The sequence below is a fragment of the Lepidochelys kempii genome, chromosome 6, assembly GCF_965140285.1.
Source record: "Lepidochelys kempii isolate rLepKem1 chromosome 6, rLepKem1.hap1, whole genome shotgun sequence".
Classification (NCBI taxonomy): Eukaryota; Metazoa; Chordata; order Testudines; family Cheloniidae; genus Lepidochelys; species Lepidochelys kempii.
In genome coordinates this window covers 112,704,059-112,725,512 of record NC_136385.1, presented here as the reverse complement: position 1 = coordinate 112,725,512, position 21,454 = coordinate 112,704,059, and the positions used below count along the sequence as shown (strand labels likewise).

The 21,454-nt window shown below is 45.6% G+C and overlaps 1 protein-coding gene across 3 annotated transcripts in view; it reads right to left on the bottom strand.

The window, feature by feature from the left end:
- The window catches only part of RCOR1 (REST corepressor 1), a 127,033-nt gene that overhangs the window by 7,383 nt on the left and 98,196 nt on the right, over positions 1–21,454 (bottom strand). For all 3 annotated transcript variants that reach the window (XM_078853389.1, XM_073349705.2, XM_078853390.1), the window contains 5 exons: positions 19,537–19,615; positions 8,720–8,914; positions 7,388–7,465; positions 6,560–6,617; positions 5,794–6,023 (listed from right to left, as the gene is read on the bottom strand). In XM_078853389.1, coding sequence (XP_078709515.1) covers positions 5,794–6,023; positions 6,560–6,617; positions 7,388–7,465; positions 8,720–8,914; positions 19,537–19,615 — 640 coding nt within the window. The remainder of the gene's footprint in view (positions 1–5,793; positions 6,024–6,559; positions 6,618–7,387; positions 7,466–8,719; positions 8,915–19,536; positions 19,616–21,454) is intronic.

The window sequence follows — 21,454 nt, the reverse complement described above, 5'->3', positions numbered from 1 at the left end:
TAGTGCACTTCAGGTGCTTCACAAGCTACATCTCTTTAAAGAAGATGGGTGCCTGGAACCTTATGACACAATAGACCGCAGAACTCCCCTAACCTAGAGAAGCAGTTGCTTACACCAGTGCATAATGCCTAGAAGTGGAGTTCATGAACAGAACTCCACCTTGCTGTCAGCTGATGTCAGTAAAAGGGCCATCGCTAATGGAAGCTATCGATGCTGCCTGAGCTCTAGTTGAGTGCACACTGATATGCTACCTTTGAGGAAACGTTCATCTTGTAGCAGAGAAGGATGCTCCCTGAGATCCATTTAGTGTCTGGGAGGAAATGACCTCTCCTTTCACACACCCTGCGAATGACAGAGTCTAGGACAGTGGTTCTCAGCTCACCTAGATATTTGCCTAGTTTTACAACAGGTTACATAAAAAGCATGAGTGAAGTCCATACAAACTAAAATTTCATACAGACAAAACGAGAAAGTAAGCAGATTTTCAGTAATAGTGTGCTATGACTCTCTTGTATTTGTAAGTCTGATTTTGTAAGTAAGTAGTTTTTAAGTGAGGTGAAACTTGGGGTACATAAGACAAATCAGACTCCTGAAAGGGGTACACTAGTCTGGAAAGGTCTAGGAGACTTCTGAAAAGATTTTATTCTTTGCGGATAAGGCGTAAGAGCCCTATGCACATCCAGTGGAGTGTCACACCACCTCTTCCCTGCTGGAATAAGGTTTTGGGTAAAACACAGGTAGATGGGTGCTTTGGTTGATATGAAAGTCCAACACCATCTTAGCGATGAACTTCAGATGTAGTCCCATATATACCTTGTCCCAGTGCAAAACTGTGGGGTGGGAACAGAGGAGGGAGGTGGTCAGCCATGAGAGCACCTAGCTCCCGACTCTTCTGGCCATCATCATGACCAAAAATGCTACCTTCATAGAAAGGGGTAGCAAGGAGCTGGATCCCAGGGGCTCAAGTGGTAATTTAGTAAGGGCTGATAAAACAAGGTCCAAGTCCCAGGCTGGTACAAGTCTAGCCTCTGGAGTGAAGACTTGAATCATACCCTCCAGGAAGCTGGCGGTGACTGGGTGGGAAAAATAAAGGGTAGGTGTCTGCCAATGGATGAAGGGCATTAATGGCTGCCAGTTTTACCCTGGGAGAGCTAACAGCAATCCTGGACAAAAGTTAGTCCAGTATGCCTGGAATCTCTGCCTGTAAGGGTGTAGTTCCTTGTCTGTTATATCACAATTTCAATCTTTCCCATTTTGCTTTGTAACCTTTCCTGGTAGTATCCTATCCACTGCTGCACAGGACAGCATGGATGTCAGCCAAACAGGCCTTTTCTAACTGTGACATCCAACCAAATACCATGCCTTCAGGTGAAACATGGCTGGGTTGGGGTGGCAAGTCTGTCCTTCATCCTGGCTTAATAGTTGACACATCAGGGGAAGACAGAGAGGAGACTGGATGGACAGCTGAAAAGCATGGAGGGTACCGGAACTATCAGGCCCAACCCAATGCTAGGAGGATGGCTTGCACCTTGTCTTGTCTGATCGTCTTCAACACCTGAGTTAAGAGAGAAATTTGTGTGGGTCGATCTCAGGGGCCTGACTATTGCATCACCTAGACAGCCTGTGCTACAACTCCCTCTGAAGCACAAGTCTTTGGCCTTGTTCACATGGGATGCAGAGATTTGTGGATGCGACACCCCACACTGAAAACCCCTCCCAGACAGGGGAGCGCAGCAGCTTCCACTTGTGTTCTGTGGAGAAATGTCCGCTCAGAGAATCCGCTAGAGATTGTGGATCTCTGCCAGGTGTGCAGTGGCCAAGATAATCCACCTGGGAATGCACCAGTTCCAAAGGGCAACGGCCTCCACACAAAGCTGGGAGGAGCACGCTCCTCCCTGCTTGTTGACGTAGGAGACTGCTGCCACATTGTCTGATAACACCATTCTGAACTTTAGGTGATGGACGAACTTGTTTAGTTCCTTAGTGTCCAGAATGGGTCTTCATCACCCTGTCTTCTTGGGGATGAGACAGTACCTCAAGTAGAACTCCTTTCCCCATGCTGTTGGGAGATACTAGTTCTAGCACCCCCAGTTGAAGGAGCAACTCTGCCTCCTGCTGAAGAATGGTCTTGCGAGGGATCCCTGAAAGAGAAGGGGATGGGGGAGGGGAGGGAAGAGAACTGGATCGTGTACTCAAGGAAATGACTTCTAGTACCTTCAGTCTGTCATGATTTCTGTCCCAGTAAATAGGGAGTGGGAAAGTTGGTCTCCAAAGGAAGGGGGAAAGGAAACAAACAAAACAAAACCACCCCCCACCCCACAGTGTGTTTGTGTAGATCTGCAGGAACAGCTGATGCATGGCTGTCAAAGTTTCCATTAAAACACCAGTTTCAAAGGTGGCAATGGTTGGGAAGTGAGAGACTCTTAACCTAGGGCACCCTTTCTATGCATTGTTTGACACTTGCACATCCTAGGCAACGAGCAGTAAGAAGGAACTGAGATGATAGTAGTCCACCAGCCCTCTCTATTCCCTTAGTGAGAACATGAGGCGAGCAGGGGCATATGTGTGGACCACACTGACAGAGCCAGGGAAAAATCTCTGCTCCTAGGAGCATGTGCGACCTGATGGGCACTACACATAGGAACAATCAGTTGAAGAACCAGAACTTGGATAGGGGTTTTGGGTGCACTTACTGGGCAGGGGCAGAGAAAAGCCACAGATGAGGGTATGGCTGAAGTAGAGAGTGGAGGAGATCAATGGGGTCCTGTGCCAGGCCAGCTAGCATTCTTGTATGCACTATCAGACTAATCCTGCAGAACAGACCAGCAGAGCCACAGAGGCAAAGTGCTGAGAACCCCAGGACTGGGTCTGCCCCAATGGTGCACTGCTATACAGGAGGGAGGGCACAATCTCCTTCCTGCCCTATACAGAACTAACCTCTCTTAGCTCATAAAACTATACAAAATATGGGCAAACTGATCCGGCTCTTTTGGAAGTTCAGCTCCAGGGCTGGATTTAGTTTCCTCTGAAGGCAACGAACAGCATATGTTGACTACCTGCTCCGTGAAGTAGCAATTGTTCAGGTAGATTTTGGGCCATTAATTTCACGGAACAACAACATTGCATCCCACACTCTTGTACTGGCAGGCAGGGCAAAAAGCAAGGACTGGTCTATTTTCAAAACTCCCTCCATAAGGTCAACTCTTCTGCCTCCTTCCAGCAAGACATACCCAACAAACAAGCAGGAAGAGAGTGGAATCTTAGGTTGGCACATGGTTTATGTATGCCTTTATCACATGCCTTTTATTTTAGAAAATATGATGCATGACCCTAACTAATTTGTTCTTGGTTTGTGGCCAGTTACTAGTACTGGCACATCATTGTGCATTAAATGTTAAATCAAAAGGAGACAGGCATGTTTTAAACCTCTTGGTTCTGAAGCACCACTTGAGTAGCATGCCAGAACCTCTTCTACAGAAAAGGCTTCATCAGCACAACAACCCATCTGACATTGATTAACCAAGACCGGTATTCAACTGTTTATTTTGTTACCTTACCCTGCCACCCCTCCAGCCAGTTTGTCCATTGTAACCTCCTATCACATCCTGTGTCACCTAGACTGCCAAGTTCTTCCTGGTCACTGGCCTGTGCAGTGCCTAGGAATGCCTGACCCTGGATCCTTGGCACTACTTTACTGAGCTGCAAGTAAATAATAATTCAACTCTTTATGGCAGTCGTTCCTCTCAGTTCTGCCTCCTCTCTTCCTCCCTTGGCTTAAAGGGGCCCTGCTGCTACTCTCAGGATCCACTTTCCAGTCACATCTTCCTGCCTCTACTGATGTACCCAACCCATCCTCTCTCTGCTCCAAGCTACCTCTGCACAATACTCCCACCTTCTCAATGGAGAAAAGTGTAATGTATCCTACTCCACCCAACCCTCCTACCTCCTCAGCAGCTGCTCCACTTGGCTTTCACATCCCTACTCTCCTGCCACTTAGCCTCTCCCCCCTCCTCTCACTCCATCCAACCCTGCTCTGTACTAGCCACCAACTCCAGGCTGGCCTTCCAGAGCCCTTGTGCCTCCTGGAACGGACCCCAAGCTTTTAGCTGTTGCTACACACTGTAAATACCTCCTTCTGTATCCACCCATTCCCTTCCAGTCTGAAGGGAGAATCCACCTTTTAAAAAGTTAATTTAGGAACAAGGGTTAATCTGAAGCCAGGATAACTCCTAAGCCTTAGGGCCTAAGGAATTGGGGAGGGTGAGGGGGGTGTTTTCAACAATCAGTAACACTGACTAATACACAGTAGCTCCTTATCCATGATGGGTACAGACACCTGGCATCAAACAGGTAACTTGTTCCTGGCTACATATTTGAAATACATTATAGAGCTGGAACAAAGGCACAACAGAAGTTGTGTGTGTGTGTGTGTGTGTTTAATTATTCACCTTCCTACAGAAAGGGTCTTTGCCAAGCTCTGGATATTTTTATGTAGGGACTTTAATTAATGCACTCAAGGACACCTTTAAGAGTGGCCTGAAATATCAGTAGGACTCATGCAGCAATGAAGTGGTGTTCATTGTGTACCTAAAGTTAACGGCTCGTGCTGCATGAGCTAACCAAGCATGGTAAGAACAGCTGAGAAACACCACAAGCAAGGATGGTGACAGAAACCTTTAGTTCAGTAGGAGCCAAATTCTGCCATAGGTCACGTGCACAAGCATCTCAAGCCATGTCTACACCACAAGCACTATAGTGGCATAGCTATGGTGCCACGGCTATGCCGCCGTAACCCCATAGCATAGACACCCGACAGCAGAAGGGGTTTTTCCATCGCTGAAGGAACTCCACCTCCCCAAGTGATGGTAGCTAATTGATGGAAACATTCTTCCACGGACTTAACTGTGTCTACAGCAGGGGCTAGGTTGGCATAGCAACAGTGCTCAAGAGTGTGGAGTTTCACACATCTGAGCTGTGTAGCTAAGTCAATTTAAGTTTTAAGTGTAGACCAAGCCGAAGGGTAGAATTTACTACTGGATAAAGTTCTCTAGTATGAATTAGGACTAGGTCAAAGACAGCCCAAAGTTCAGTTCATGTTTTGGTTTTCCTATTGCACAACTATCATTTATATTAAATCTTGTAAATAAAATATCATATTTAAGAACTGTAAAGAGCCTGGGTTATCTTTAAAGGCACAGTCTGTGGAGAAATATTATCAAGAAAGAGACAGATGGAACAGTCCCATTGCACCCGTCTACTCAGAAACCCCATGAAGTCACCAGGAGTCTCGCTCATGGAGCAACTCTGGGATTGAGCCCAAAACAAGCTGTTTTCACAATCCCACCTTGTTATTTATATAGCCCTTTGGGCATACACATACACACACACACACACACACGTAAGGTTTCCGTCTTAGAAATTTACACCCGAGTCCAAAAAACCAAACCCTAGACTAAGAGTTGAGGAATTTAAGTCCAGCTAAAGCATCCAACTGAGCTACAGAAATAAATGAGGGTGAGAGCCAGTGACAGTCACAGATATTGCCAGAGCCTGCAAATCAGGAGGTCTCTTATCACCTTAAGTTACACCTGGAATTCCCAATATTGTCACTGGGAACTGCATACACAGGAGAAATTTGCTCAAATACTTTATTTCGTATATATAAACACACAAGAAAATAAGTTGGTTGAAAGCTGTGAAAAATGGCTGTTAACAGTTTGGACTTCATTTATGTATTTGAACCTAAAAGCAACCAGCATTTTACAGTCCCAAACGCTTTAGTCACAGATTTACCTCATTTTCCTCTTCTGACATTTTAGTGGAATTGTCAGGCGATTTTACGGGCTTTTGGTTACTAGGTCCATTTGTCTCCTCTTTGCCATGTTCTGCTTCCCACTCCTGTAGAACTTCATCTATGTTGAAACGACGCCGGTAACTTACAAAAAAATGTTTCACTTGCACCACGGATTTATTTCCAATCACATCAGAGATTGCCTGGAAATCTCTACCATACTTCCGGATTGCTGAAAATGGAAGTAGAAGAATTATATAAGCAGTGACAGCAACTAGAGATGGGCATGAGCCACACTGCAAGGATCCAATGCTGAATTTCCCCAAGGTTTGGGCCCATCTCTGGTTACACCACCATGAAAGATGGTACAAAGTTGGGAATGGGAGAAAGAGACGGATGATAGAAGAGTTGGGAGCGGAGACAGAGAGAGACAGAGTTGTATATAAAAAAGGAGTCATGTAGGATGAGCCAAACCAGAAGTGCTAAACTCACCAACTCTACCTGTAAGTTACATGTATAAGCAACCTGGCAGTGACTGCACTAAGAGTGTCACTGTCTAGAAGCAGGTGAGTGATCAGTTTGCCCAAATGAACACTGCATGCCATGCGTCATAAAAGGGAAGGAGTATTAACCCCTCTTTCTTTGGCAACAATATACAGTAATGTCAAGATTTTCCATTAGCCACTGAAGGAGAAATCCCAGCTTGATGTGCAGTAGGGTTCAACTGTACATCACCTGCTGAAGTAGGAAAGGTTTATAGTTCCATACCTTGCACAGCAAGAAGCTGCTCATCTGTGGTCCAACGTGCATTAAATTTCTGAACGACCTAGGTATCATAAACAAAGTAATTCATTTCCTTAAGCAATGGACTTTCACTCATATCTGAGTTTGTAATTTCTTGTCTGAATGCAGCAGTGAACTAATTCTAGATCCTTCCAATAGGGTATTTTTCTTCCTATTAAAATATTGTATTATTCCTTATTGTTAACTGACAAACAAATTGATTCCATAGTTAACTGTTAACACGACACAGAAGTGTGGGGCTTCGTCCATGCTCTGAGTACAGGACTAGGAATTAGAGGGAGTTCCTCTTTCTATTTATTGGCGTTGCCCACCAACTCCCTCTGTGATCTCAGTCAAGTTTCTTATAGCCTGATTATTAGAGGTGCCAAGTACCGAGATCTCCCATTAACTCTGATGGAAATTGTGGGTGCTCAGCAGTTCTGTCAGTCAGGCCATTAACTTCTCTGGCCAGTCCCCCATTCTATGGGATGGGCTAATAATTACCGCTCTCAGAAGGGTGTTATGACAACACTCGGACGAATATGGTGACTGCGAAGTATTACCAGCAATCTGAATGTTTATATTTGAAACAAGTTTTACAACCAGCCAGATTGAAAGTTGCCTGCTGGTACCCTCTTCCACCCTCCCCTCTCGCAAAGGCCGATTACCATTAGATTGGTCTCTAGGTTAGCTGGCAGTAGATAGAATGATTGTATCTACATAGTGCCAGCTATGACATTTAAGCAAGAATTAGGACTTGATATTAGGAAATGCAGAAGAGATGCATACATAGCAGTGTGTGAACTGGCATACCTCTGGAAGTCTGTATTGTTCTATTCCACCTTCAAGTTTTTCTTTGAGAGCGCTATTTGTCTGCTTGATATTTTGAATCTGGGCCGGGGGGGAGGGGGGGGAGAAAAAAGAAGCAGTGACTTTCAGCAAGGATAAAAATGATTCAACAAGCCCTGTCCCAGCCACCCTTGTGAACACCCTACCAGCTTGACTTTGCAGCTCTCCCTGAATCCTCTTTTTATGAAAGAAGATTCATCTCTACCCCAAGTACAAGAAACATCTGGGGCGATTATTAAATCTATTTATACTGTAAGCTCTTTGGAGCAGGGTCTGTTTCTTATTCTATGTTTGTACAGTGCCCAGCATAAGGGGACCCCATCCTCTGTTGGCCCTCGGTACTACCTTAAAACAATAACACACACAATAGTAATTCAAAGCTAAAAATGACTACAGTAGTTTGAAATGGACCTGAACCAGCTCTAAATTCTGAAGTCAAGGGAGTGTTCAGATCTAGGACATAGGCAAAAGGACTAAACCCAGAAAACGATTCATTAGCACTTCTGTCTTGGCTTTTAGATGTACAGAGAACATTTACCATTAATCAGTTTAAGACTGATCTACTGGCGGTGCAGAAATACGTGGGGAAACTTGCCCAGCACCTGCCTGCAGAAAGCACATGTCAAACCACAGCAGAATCTCAGCTTCGCATTTTGAGCTGATGCCAAAACTTCCAAAAGGTGAAGGTCCAATTAAAAAACTAAACAAAACCGCCACCCTCTCCCCTGTCGCACAAGCTCCACAGACACAGAGTGAAGAACTGTGTTTGCACCCAATGCAGAGTTCAGCTCCATCATGTTTGCCAGCATGGGGGGGAAACACGATGGAGGACACTGAAGAGATGCGTTAGGGCTGTAGGAGATGCCACAGAAGAGATCTATAGCCAGAAGTGGAGAGCGGCTCTGGCTATTCCAAAGGTGACATGAGAAAAACGTGAAGAAAGCTAAATACGGTAGATGCAAAGCAGTTACTGCTGGAAGATACACCACCCAAAGCAAAATTCAAGTTCAAAAATACGAGCAACACCAGGTTAAAAGGCAGACAGAGGGCTGACAAACTCTTTGGATCACAATGAACTATTTCTTGCTGCTTTGTAACTACAAAACTAGATTTAAACAGTCCTGGGCTAATTCACTTAGGTAGGCTGGCAGCTTGTTAATTAAGCCACATCCTGTTGTAAGCCATCACAGCCACGCTATAAATCCCCCGTAACAACCCACGTGGTGACCAACAGCAGCACCTTTAAAATATCAGAGGACAAATCTACTCCTGAGCTGTCTTTGGAGTGGTTCCTACCTGTCGCTTGATTGAGACCAATTCCATGTCCAGTTGTCTGAGCACAGTGGTAGCAGCAGTGGCATTGGCAGAAACTGCCTCCACGTCCTCTTGAGAAAGGAACATTCCTTTGGGAGGTTTCCTCTTCGCCCTGTTTTTAGCCTGTGTACTGTGCTTCTCCTTCTTCACCGGAGGCATCGTCTCAGGTGGCGGCACCTGGGAAGCAGACATTTTACACAACCTCTGTTCTCAAAAGAAAGACGGACTCTCAAGGAGACTGAAGTCGACGGGGTTTAGGCTCTTTAGTTACAGACCTGCCTTTGAAAATTACATCTCATCCTTCCGTTCTGGTGGAACACAGTAAGTTGCAAAGTAACAGGAATTAAATCCTTTGTGTGACAACATCATGCTATGGGGCACTGTGATCACAAATAAATGATACCACATCAATCTTTTCTACACGACAATAGTGTCTTTCCAGATACAGATATTTCTGTTGCTTTTTTAGTTGGCTTCCATTTCTGGTACAAGTGCCTAATCATCAGTTAAATGTCATGGCCAGGCCTCAATGGGTTAGTTTAATTCATTCCCAAAAGGAAATTCAATTTGATGGGGTGAGGGTGGGTGAACACAACGTAAGAGTTGTGCCAGACACAAGGAAAAAACAAATGCAACCCAATCCAAGATTGAACATGAGGGTTGAGGTGACTGCAAAGTAATTCTTAAGAACAATAATTTTTAAGGAATTTTTACCCACCTTATTTTAGTACAGTGCTAACAAACAAGATACAGAGTTTTACCTGTTTGAGGAATTCAAACTAGAAAGATCTCTTTTCCAGGAAGGAGGGAGAGGAGAGAGTAGGATGGTAGCATAGGGAAGGGGATATATTTCACACATATTAACCTCACATTCTACAAAGAATTAGATACCAAGCTGATCTATTTTGACCAAAAAAGCTATAAATATTTCCCCACCTCTGTCTATAATCAGAGATATCTTCTGGCAAACCACTAATTTTTCTAACCGTTTCAGCAGTTTATTACATGGAAAAATCATTTTATTACCCCTCACACTCCCATCAAAAAGCACATTTGAATCTCTTTAATATCACCTCCAAAAAAGATCACATGTTAACTTGCACACCAAAAAAAATCCTCCATCCTAAGATTAAAGTTGTTGTATAGAGGCTGGAATAGTGCCAAGAACTTTAAAGAAAAAAAAGAAAAGAAAAGAAATGAAATGAGACAGGAGAGGATCCAAAATTGCATTCCTGTATGTGCTCATCTGCAAGTTAAAATACTGGATACGAGTCTGGTTAGTGACACCTTATAACTGCAAATCAGGAAGAAAGTTTCTTCACGCTGTGCAGCGTCCATTTGCTAATTAGAAATCTTTAAACACTGAACACACATATGCATGAAGGCTCACCGAATGAGGATCCAAATCCATCAGGCCCTAAGTGTCTAAGCCAGCCCAGGAGCAAGAAGCTATTCTGTTTAGGGAATCTGCCTACACAGATCTCCGTGCACCGGGGGAGTAGGAGAACAGCAGAAACACACTACAATAGCCAGACAGATTTAATGATGGACCAGTGAGGCAAGTTTTGCATTCAGCTTTAGAAGTGAGAGCTTTGATAACGAAGTCAGGAAAATAGTTTGAAGTGGATTAGAGGTTTCAGATTGGTGAGTATTTCATCTACACATGGAAATTCACAGGCCTGTGCATAAATCTAGTACAATGGACTCAAGCTACAGGATGACAACATGCAGCATCAGCAATGTGAATCTCCCATGAGGCTGAACATCAAATGTTTATTCCTCTGTAAGTGTAAGTAACTTCAGATTGTTATTCTACTGAGTTCACAGAATATGCAGCTGCTCTCTATTATGGACAATAGCTTTTGACAGCTCCAAGCACATTGAGACCCTTAGTATATCGTGCAGGCATTGAGAATTTAAATATCTAACCTATCTTGGAAAAGTTGCTTTGCTGGCCCTAGGTATACCTTTGTAGAATTCAATCAATCAGTTTAAAAACCCACAGAAAAGAATCTGGATGTCAATATGGGGATCTCCAGGGCTTATATAGTATCACAGATATACACAAGTGTTCATAGATAGAAGACAAGGTCTCTGTACCAAGGCTGAGGATTTAAATTAAAAAAAAGTAAAGCTATCTCATACCACTTAGTTGATGTCTTATTTTCTTTGCTTTCTGACTCCAGGAAAGAAGAGGAGTTAAGAAAAAATGGTTACAGTTTCGTAACTGTTGTTCTTCGAGATGTGGGGCTCATGTTCATTCCATTCTAGGTGTGTGCGCGCCCACATACGTGGTCGCCGGTGATTTTTGCCTTAGCGGTATCTGTAGGCTGCAGTGGTGCCCCTTCAGTGCTGCGCTCATGCGTCAGTATATCAGTGCCGCTGGGCCTATGCTCTCTCAGGTCATTCTTGCCGGCAACTCCAACAGAGGAGCAGGAGGGCGGGGGTAATGGAATGGACATGAGCAACACATCTCGAAGAACAACGGTTATGAAAGGTAGGTAACCGCTTTTTCTTCTTCCAGTGCTTGCTCACGTCGATTCCATTCTAGGTGACTCACAAGCAGTGTCCAAGAAGGTGGGCTTGGAGTTCACAGTCTTGCAGCGTGCAGCACTGCTCTGCGAAGCCAGCATCGCCCCATGCCACAGGTGGGAAAATTACGGCCTGCGGGCCACTTCCGCCCGCGGGCCTGTCCTGCCCAGCCCCTCCCCTTGCAGCCTCAGCGTGGCGCCAGCACTCTGGCCCGCCTCTCCTGCCAGGCAGTGTGGGTGGTGTGCCTGCTCTGGCCGGGCAGCGGGGGCTGAGAACTCCTGCTCCTCTGAGCAGCATGGTAAGGGGACAGGAGGGTGAGTGGGACGGGGAAACAGGGGGCGTTGGATAGGCGTGGGGAGTCCCAGGGGGGCCTGTCAGGGCGGGGGTCCTGGGAGGGAGCAGATAGGGGGCGGGGGCCAGGCTGTTTGGGGAGGCACAGCCTTCCCTACCCGGACCTCCATACAGTTTCTCAACACGGATGTGGCCCTCAGGCCAAAAAGTTTGCCCACCCTTGCCCCATGCTGTAAAGTGCAACACCGCCAGGTTTGGTTTCAAAAGACTGCCATGGTTCTGGGACAGCAGGTCTGGCCAGAGACACAGCCGCAGCAAGGTGGCTACCGAAAGGTCCAGCAGCATGCTGAACCAGTGCTGGCGAGGCCACTCACGGGCTATCAGGATGACCTTCGTCCTGTCTGGTCTGACCTTCAGGAGGACTCTGTCGATCAATGGCACTGGCAGGAAGGTGTACATCAGGGTCTCCAACCACGGAGCAGGAAAGTGTCTGACAGGAAACCCCTGTCCATCTCCCGGAGTGAACACCTGGCATTTCCTGTTCTACCAGAACGCGAACGAGTCCATCTGGTGAGTCCCTCACTTTTGGAAGAGAATACTGAATGCTCTGGATGGAGTGACCACTCGTGGCGAGACGAGAAGGTCCTGTTGAAGCAATCTGCAAACATGTTCCTGGTCCCAGGCAAATACATGGCTACCAGATGAATGGCCTGCTGCACACAAAAATCCCAAAGGCGGAGAGCTTTTTGGCAAAGGCCGATGACTTGGTTCTGCAGTGGTTTCGTCCATGAGGACCTGAACCACCTTGCCCCTCAGGTGGGGCAAGAAAGCCTGGAAGGCCAGGCAAACCGCTTTGAGCTCCCTGATGTTGATATGGAGGGCCAGATCATCTTGCAGCCAGTGGCCTGCATGCTGAGCTCGCCCTGGTGGGCTCCCTAACCCAGGTCCGAATGCATCGGAGACCAGGGTCAGCGATAGAGACAGGGCCGCAAAGGGAACTCCCTGCAACACCAACCCGGGGTTCATCCACCAATCTAGGGACGATAAGATGTGATCCAGCACCCTGACTACCTGCTCTAGGTCATGACTGACCATGTATGTACAGGCGGCCATGTGGCCCAACAACCGCAGCAGGTGTGAGCCATGGTGAGCGGGTGGTTCTTCACATGGGAGATCAGGTCCGACATGACCTGAAAACGCACCTCCGGAAGGAAGGCTCTGGCTCGCGTGGAGTCGAGAAGTGTCCCAATGAACTCTATTTGTTGAACTGGCCTTAAGGTGGATTTTTTCTCATTTGCCAGCAGACCGAGGTCGCAGCAGATGGAATGCACCAGAACGAGGCTTCTCTGCACTTGTTCCTGAGACCTGCCCGTGATGAGCCAATTGTTGAGATACAGGAAGACCTGGACCCCTCGATATCTCAGGTAAGTGGCCACTGGCGCCATACATTTTGTGAAGACCATTGGGGCCAATGAGAGACCAAAGGGCAGCGCTGTGAATTGGAAATGGTGTCCACCCACTATGAAATGGAGGAAATGTCTATGATCTTGGAATATGGAAATATGTGTCCTTCAAGTTGAGAGCGGCGTACAGTCTCCTGGATCCGGGGAGGGGATGATGGAGGCCAGGGAGACCATGCGAAACTTCAACTTCTTGAGAGACTTGTTGAGGCATCGCAGATCCAGAATGGGTCTGAGGCCCCCTTTTGCTTTTGGATTAGGAAATAACAGGAGTAGAACTCTTTATTCACATGTCCTGAGGGACCTCCTCCACCACCCTAGGTTCAGGAGGTTCTCAACTCTTGAATGAAGAGCTGCTCATGAGAAGGGTCCCTGAAGAGGGACGGGAAAGAGAGGGGTGGGAGGGAGGGGTAGCCGAAAACTTCAGGGTGTAGCTGGACACTATGTCCAGCACTCAGCGGTCCGAGATGACCCATGACAAGGCCAAACAGTAGGGATGAAAAACAGTCGAGGAAAGAATAGAGTGGATCCTGGAGTTGACTCAGATGTTGCTCTCAAGGGCACCCTCAAAATGAGTGCTTCTGGCCCTCAGGAGGCTTTGCTGGGCCGGGCTGTGCAGGTGAGTGGGAGGAGGAAGGGCAGCGGTGGTTACAAAACGAATGTCCCTATCCCTTCTATTTGCAGATCCCAAGGTCTTGGCAGCGGGGGTGGCCGGAACTGCTTCCATGCAGCCTGCGGCGTATGCATGTCCAGAAAGCAAAGGGTGGCCAGAGTGTCCTTTAACCCATGCAGCCTCGCATCTGTCTGCTCAAAAACACACCACATCCCACTCCATTTGGAGGGAGCACCTAGCCATCATGGTGCCCTCCTCCACCAGGGTGCTGTATTCTTGGGCAAACTCTGTGGGAGGGACTCCTTGAACTTATTGAGGGAGTCCAATAAGTAAAAATTGTATCTGCCTAGGAGGGCCTGATGGTTCGCCACCCAGGAATTGTAGGCTGGCAGTTGAATAATTTTTCCTCCCAAACAAATCCAGTCTTTTGGCCCCTTTGTTCTGGGAGTTGAGCTGGGTGTGCCCCTGCTTGTCTTTTTCATTGGCTGCAGAGACAACCAGTGAGCCCAGGTGAGGGCGAGTACAAAGATACTCAAACCCTTTGGCCGGGACAAAGTACTTCTTTTCGGCCATTTTGGAAATGGGAGGGATGGACAATGGGGGTTTGCCAGAGGGCCTTGGCAATTTTGAGGACTCCATCATGCACTGGTAGTGCGACACGGGCAGGAGTAGAGGCTGAGAGGATGCTGAACAAGATATCTGCCTGCTCAGTCATCTCCCTCACCTTTAGGCCCAAGTTCTCGGCCACCCATTGAAGCAGGGCCTGGTTTTCTTTAAAATAGTCTGGTGAGCTGGCCCACAAGGGTTCCCCGCGACCGTCTCATCCGGGGACGAAGACAACGACTGTACCGCTGGGAGGGGCCCGGAGAATTGTCCACTGCAGGGGAAGAAGGTTTAGGGATGGGTGCAGTCTCCTCTGCCTTGAACTCCAAGCACAGTTCATGCACCGAGCCCGGTGTTGTTGGTGACAACTGTTGCTCCAAGGCGGGCAGCAGATGAGCGGTGCAAAGGGGGCATTGCCTTGACTGGCGTGCCCCAATAAGGCCACTGTGCTGGCCACTGGCTGTGCTGCCAAGGCGGCGGTGTCCATGTTGACACAGCCTCAGGTTGCCCAATCGTGCCACTGAAGTCTGTGTGAGGGCCTGAACTGCCCTTCCATGCCAGAGGAATCCCCTTCCAGTGACCACAGTGGGGCCGTTGATGTCTGGAGTCTGCCTGCCAGCTGTTGCCGCCGGAGACCAATGCCCAGAGCGAGAAGATTGGTGCTGGTATTAAGGGGACCAGTGCTGGAAGGACTGGAGACATGACGAGGAGCTCTCCCATGGGGCAGGTGACCAAGATCTGTGCCAAGAGGACAACCGGTGGGAGGGCGAATGGTGCCAGTAATATGGAGACCAGCGCCTTCCTCTAAGCTATTCATGTTGAGACACCAGGGACCTCAAACGTGGGTGCCGGTGACAGAGGGAGAGCCCCAGAGGATCTGGGCTGTGACTCTGGGGATCTGCAGTGGGGAGGTGGAAAGCACTGTCTTGTCTCGGGGATTGGCGGTGCTCCACTGCCCCCCGAGCGCTCTTAGGGGCTGGCTTGCCCTCATGGGGAGCCTTTGCTATTTCCTGCAGCGTCAGCACCATGGGCAGAGGCATCTGCTCTCTCGGCGCCTGGGGAACTGGGGAAGGCATCTGTGCCATCAGCAGGTTGGGTCCCATACAGCTCCCGGGAGTTTGTGGTGGAAGTTTCAAGGGGCTAAGGGCCCTGACCAGAGAGGCACGCACACGTAGCTCCGGAGTGGCCAGTTGGTCTTTCTTGCCTGGAGCCATCCTAGTTTTCTTTTCGGGCACTGGTGACAGGAAGTGGTGATGGGTGGAGCCCAGTGCCAGGGGTGAACTGCATACCAAGGCACTAGGCGAGTATTGATGGGATGGCTTGGAAGCCGGGTGAAGGGTAGACTCTGTGAGGAGAGCCCAAAATGAATATCCCACTCTTTTTTAGTTTCTGGCCGAAAGTTTTCACAAATGCGGCACTTGTCCTTCACGAGTGATCCCCCAAGCACTTGAGGCAGCTACTATGGGGGTCACTTAAAGGCATAGGCCTGTTACTGTCTGCGCAGGGCTTAAACCCAGGAGACCGGGGCATGCCCCGCCTCAGGCAAAGTCCCTGCTAGGACTCTAACGTCTAACTACACTTAACAACTACTATAAACAAACTATTTACAAGGCCCTAAGGCTGAAGTCAGTAGAAACAAAACTGCTAGCCCTTGCTATGCAAGAAAAGGCGCTCCAACTAAACACCATGGGCGGTGAGAAGGAACTGATATACCAACACATGAGCGTGGCATTCAAGGGGACACCACTGCTGACCCTACGGATACCACTAAGGCAAAAAACTCTGATGACCACGTACGTGGGTGCGCGCACACCTAGAATGGAATCTACATGAGCAAGCACTCGAAGAAGCAGCAGCTCTTATTCATTAATTACGTGTGATGAAGTTATGATTAGGAGAAAGCCTCAAACATTTAACAGTTAAACTGAAGAAAGAAAGTATAATAAGGAAGCTCCTCATCTCCTCCTGAAAAAGGAAACACTGAGACCAAGCATTTTTGAGAGCCCTCCAACCCCCTCTCCAAGTTGTATGGCCCAGAGAAATCCCCGTATTGCCTAAGTTGTCATACAGAGAACTCGGTCTCTGAGCTGACAAATATTTTTTGTTTGGGTTTTGGGAATGGGGTGGAGGGATGATTCACTGAGATTACAAACCTGACCAACTTACTACAGAAATGCAATGATGAAGAACAAAAACATATCCCCCTTCTGGACTACTCTCCTCTCAATCAGCCCTCAGGCTCGAGTACTGCAATATCAAACCTAATTAATGCTGCATAGGCTATGCAAATTGTACAGGAGAATAAAATGAAGCTGGCAGTCACTTTCCAGTGACAAGCCCTCAGAAGGCTGCTTGCACACACAGAGAGTGACTGAATGTGCTTGGTGAGGTTTTTTTTTTTTGGGGGGGGGGGGGGTTGGGGGGGGGCAAAAGAGAGCGGTGGCATAGATTATCTCAATTAGAGAGTGAGAAATAAATAGGATATACAATCCCATGTAAAATACTTTGCTACAAAAAGGACCTGAACCCCAAAATTGTGACCGTTTCCTTTTGGAACGCATATAGATACAAATGAACTTTGACTTCCACCATGCACAGCTAGATCTACAGATTGTAGGAAGCCTATAGTAATCCAATGTTTTAGATGGGTGAGTAGAAAAAAAAAAGTGAATCGGTAAAAGCTCTCTTTTAGATTCAGAGTTTCTCAAAGAAAATTTCAGTTTGAAATCTTAAATCACTCAAAAAACTGCTTATTATCCCTTTTATTTTTTATGAACAGACAATACTGAAGCCTCACAAACAGAAAGTGGAAAGGGGAGGTGTTAAGAAAGAAGCTCTTATTCACGTATGAAGTTATGATTATGAGAAAGCCTCTATCTTTTTACAAAAAGAAAAGGAGTACTTGTGACACCTTAGAGACTAACCAATTTATTTGAGCATAAGCTTTCGTGAGCTACATCTCACTTCATCGGATGCATACTGTGGAAAGTGTAGAAGATCTTTTTAAACACACAAAGCATGAAAAAAATACGTACATACACATTGTAAGGAGAGAGTGATCACTTTAGATAAGCTATCACCAGCAGGAGAGTGGGGTGGGAGGAGGTATTTTTTCATGCTTTGTGTGTATAAAAAGATCTTCTACACTTTCCACAGTATGCATCCGATGAAGTGAGCTGTAGCTCACGAAAGCTTATGCTCAAATAAATTGGTTAGTCTCTAAGGTGCCACAAGTACTCCTTTTCTTTTTGTGAATACAGACTAATAAGGCTGTTACTCTGAAACCTATCGTTTTACAGTTAAACCGAAAATGAAAAGGTATAATAAGAAGGCTCCCCAGCAGTGTATAAGATGATCAGTTGGGTAACTCAAGTTTAAGATGTATATTTATACTAAGTGCCATAGTAAACTACCAAATGTATGCCTTTTGCATGCAGCTTTGCACTAACTGTACTGGGATTACGACATTGGAGGGTGGTTTTTAAAAGATTTTATTGCAACAATGGGGAATTTTGTCTAGTTAAAAGACAAAACAGTAAGTATGTGCACAGGATATGCAGGAACTAGTGTAAAGTATATTATCAGAGTTCATCCTTTATACAAGACTGCTTTAGAAGTGACATGAACTGTTATGCAAAATTAAGATATAGTGTTTTGTCTTGCTCAGCCCCAATTAAAGGGTTTGCTAAACATAATCCATAAATACCTCTTTCCAATCCCTGTTTAAAAATATTGAGGACAAAACCAAAACTCTGTCAAGGTATTTTCCAGACATTTTCCAGTTTTAACACTGATGTATGCACCACCTTTGATAGTTCAAAGTCACATCTTTCCTCTCTATACACTATGTTGTTACTATAGGACCCCTCTCCCTCCCTTCCACCCCGTGAGTGCCAAAGCTTGTAACATTAGTTTGAGGTACATCCCTGGCACATTTGTTTAGAAAAATAACACAAACTTTGCAGATGCAATACAAGTCAAATTTAAGTAAAATGAATAAACCCATTCCCTGTGATAGAGTTTCTCTGTATCTTAAATTATATTTCTTAAATCTTAACCATCATTTCTCATTCTGAAGGTTTGGATTGTGCAACCGGCAGCTGCAAAGAACCACATTTACTTTAGTGGAGATGTGTGTGGGTGCTGGGATCAGCCCACATGGATACAGTTACACAATCACAGCTTTCTTTTGTATCCTAAGGCCCCAGGCAGCTAGGGTGAGTTCTGCTGTATATTGCAGTGCCTCCTTTTGTCCCGGTACAGACTGAAGTACCTCACAGCCCTTGTACGTGCTATTTCTGAAGGAGACAGGCTGACTACCTATTGCCAAGAGCAGTCAATGCAGTTCTACTGACTTCAGCAGACTTACACCTATTACACCACTGGTGAGTCAGGCCCACAGCACCTAATCACACAAAGCTCCTACACCATGGGACTTGTGGACGTTACAAGAACAAAGCGTTCCATAAAAGTAAATGTCAGTTTTCCAGTTCACACCCAGCCCTGTTCCAATGGAAGTCAATTGGAATGTTGTCACTTCAACGCGCTCAAGAGCAGGCTATACAGAAAATGCCTGCAAGGACTGAGAGCTTAAGTTAACTTCAACCTGATGTGTCTTGACTATAATGTTCTTTTTCTACTCGGGAGGAAAAGAAGTCTTTCATTAGGTCACTTAATTCCCCTAACAGCTATTTTAATAAAACAGGTAACATCAAAAGAACTGACATGTAGCAGTTAGCGTATGTTCCAACCCCTGTTACAGGATTACAGTTAAAAACATGTTAACTATTTTCTCCCTCCAACTTCCTGTTAAAACACTATGGGCCAAATTTTCAAAGGTAACACGTACATTTGAGCACAACAATTTTAATAGTCAATGCCCCCCCCATGCTACCTCCCCAATTTACAAACAAGGATTCGGGGGAAACAGGCCTGTTGTGTTGCCCATATGCAAAATGTCAGCTTCCAGGTCAAGGCCCCTTTGGAAGGGGGAAGGGAACACTCACAACCACACATAATCTTTCTCCTTTGTTGTTAGCCACTTCAGGTGAAATCCTGACCCTGCTGAAGTCACTCAATGTCTTGCCATTCAGTTCAAATGGGATCGAGGATTTTGAGTACTAGTTACTCTAATCAGAATTGAGAGTCACTATTATTCCTGTGCTGAGTGAAAACTACGCATAAGCACAAATAAAACAGGGCACTGTCAGATCCTCCATGGCACAACAGAATAGTTCACAGTAACAGGTGAAAACTTTCATTAGCCTTCAGTACAGTATTAGGGGAAAAAACTAATCTACCTCTTTTTTGCTCTCCTTGTTTTGTTCAACTTCAATATCAACAGGGTTAGTTCCATTTGTTTCCTCCATTTCATCCTCACTGAAAGACAAAAGCAAGGCATGACCATATTACAATGAGAATTTCTATTTCTCTACAATAGTCTGCTGAAAGTCAGGCATGGATGGAGCATTCAATCCCACAGCTTTTCTTTTTGGTGAATTTTAAAGTCAATTACCACTTTAAAATAACCACATTAGGGACCATTCATTTAAAAGCTTTTACATAAACTCTTCTGTGGTATATCTGGGCAAAATTTGAAAATGAAGTCTGTTCACACTCAAAGGCAAAAATAAAATTAAAAAACAAGTCAGGAATTCTCTAACTGTTAGAGTCAAAGAGAACTAGCTGAATATTTTTTAACTTCAAGCAAACTCAGACAAACAACGATATAGAATTAGAGCAAACAGCTTTAACGTGGATTTCATACATTAAATTAAAAATTGTAAACGTAACAAAAAGCCACATGTACAATTAGTTCTCCCAGGGATTTAAAACAAACAAACAAAACCCATACATATGTTTAGCACTCCCATAATCTCATCTTTAATTCCTTGGGGGGGGGTGAGCGGGGGGGAGAAAGCATATTCTAACAATTACGGAATAATAATAATAAGCAGCATCAAATTGGGGCCATACTGAATCTGACCTTGGAACACCTAGCCAGTTTAATTGTACTGGAATTCTAATTTAGTGTTTGACTACCATTCACATTAAGGTATACTTCCACGTATGGTTTAGAATTAGTGTACCGTACATTGCTGAAGTTAATTGCTCTACTTTCTATGATGTTCCCAGAGTGCAAGGATAATCTTATCTGGGTTATGTTTATTTTAAAAAGGACACATGCAGGTTTCACTGGTCCCATGAAATCCAGCAACCCATTAAGTTAGCCAAGTTGTAGAAGTCAGCATTATATTCTACATACCCTCTTAAAATTCCAGAGTACACTGTCTGCACAGCTCAGTCATTTACTCACCATTTAGGTTTCAGTTTTTATTTGCTTTATTATTTTAAATTATAAACCAAGTGAAGAGTATGAACAAGACACATGCACCTGCTCAGTCACTGAGGGACACATTTTAAGGTGGTGTTAACGGTCTTTCATTTGCAGTCACTTATGCAAACCCTGCATGCTTTCCTGTACAAAACTGATTCCCAAGCTAGTCTGTGCATGCAAATTCTGTCACTTCTGGGCACACAAGTAAGAGAACAGGTTTTGAAAACCGAGTCCCAAGTTTGTTTGAGGTTATTTTAAAAGTGATTTTAGTGCTGCTGAAAGGTGTCTTGGGAATTCCTCTGTTTAGTCACAGAACACATTCAATGGCAGGGCAAGATTCCGCTCACTGCCCCTTTAATTAGCCTTAACTCTAAAGGGCAAGAGTGCAATTTTACCTCCACACAGATTCAGTCCTTGGTGTCTGCTGAGACCAACACCAAAAGGTGCCAACTGTGCTGGAAATTTGTGTCTAGAGGGTCACATAAACCACTACAAACTAGATTGAGACCACTAAACTTAACCCATTTTGCAAAGGTTTATTACAGTCATTACTTAACCTAAGCACAATTTAATCCACAAGTGAACAGGCCTGGAACACAAACTAGCTGTAGAATTCACACATTCTAGTCTCAAGCTCAAATGACAGCACAGCTCTCTTATCTCCCCCACAAAGCAGGGACACAAGTTCCATAATTTTTCCCTGCATTTTTTCTACTTAGTTAAACATCGAATAGCCAAGTTAAAAACCTGCCAATCATTCTTTAGCTTGCTAAATATGGAAAGCAAACACTATGGCTTGGTCGACACCTAAAACTTACGTCAAAGTAGCTACGTTGGTCAGGGTGTGAATAAGTTACGTTCCTGACCCATGTATCTTTGCC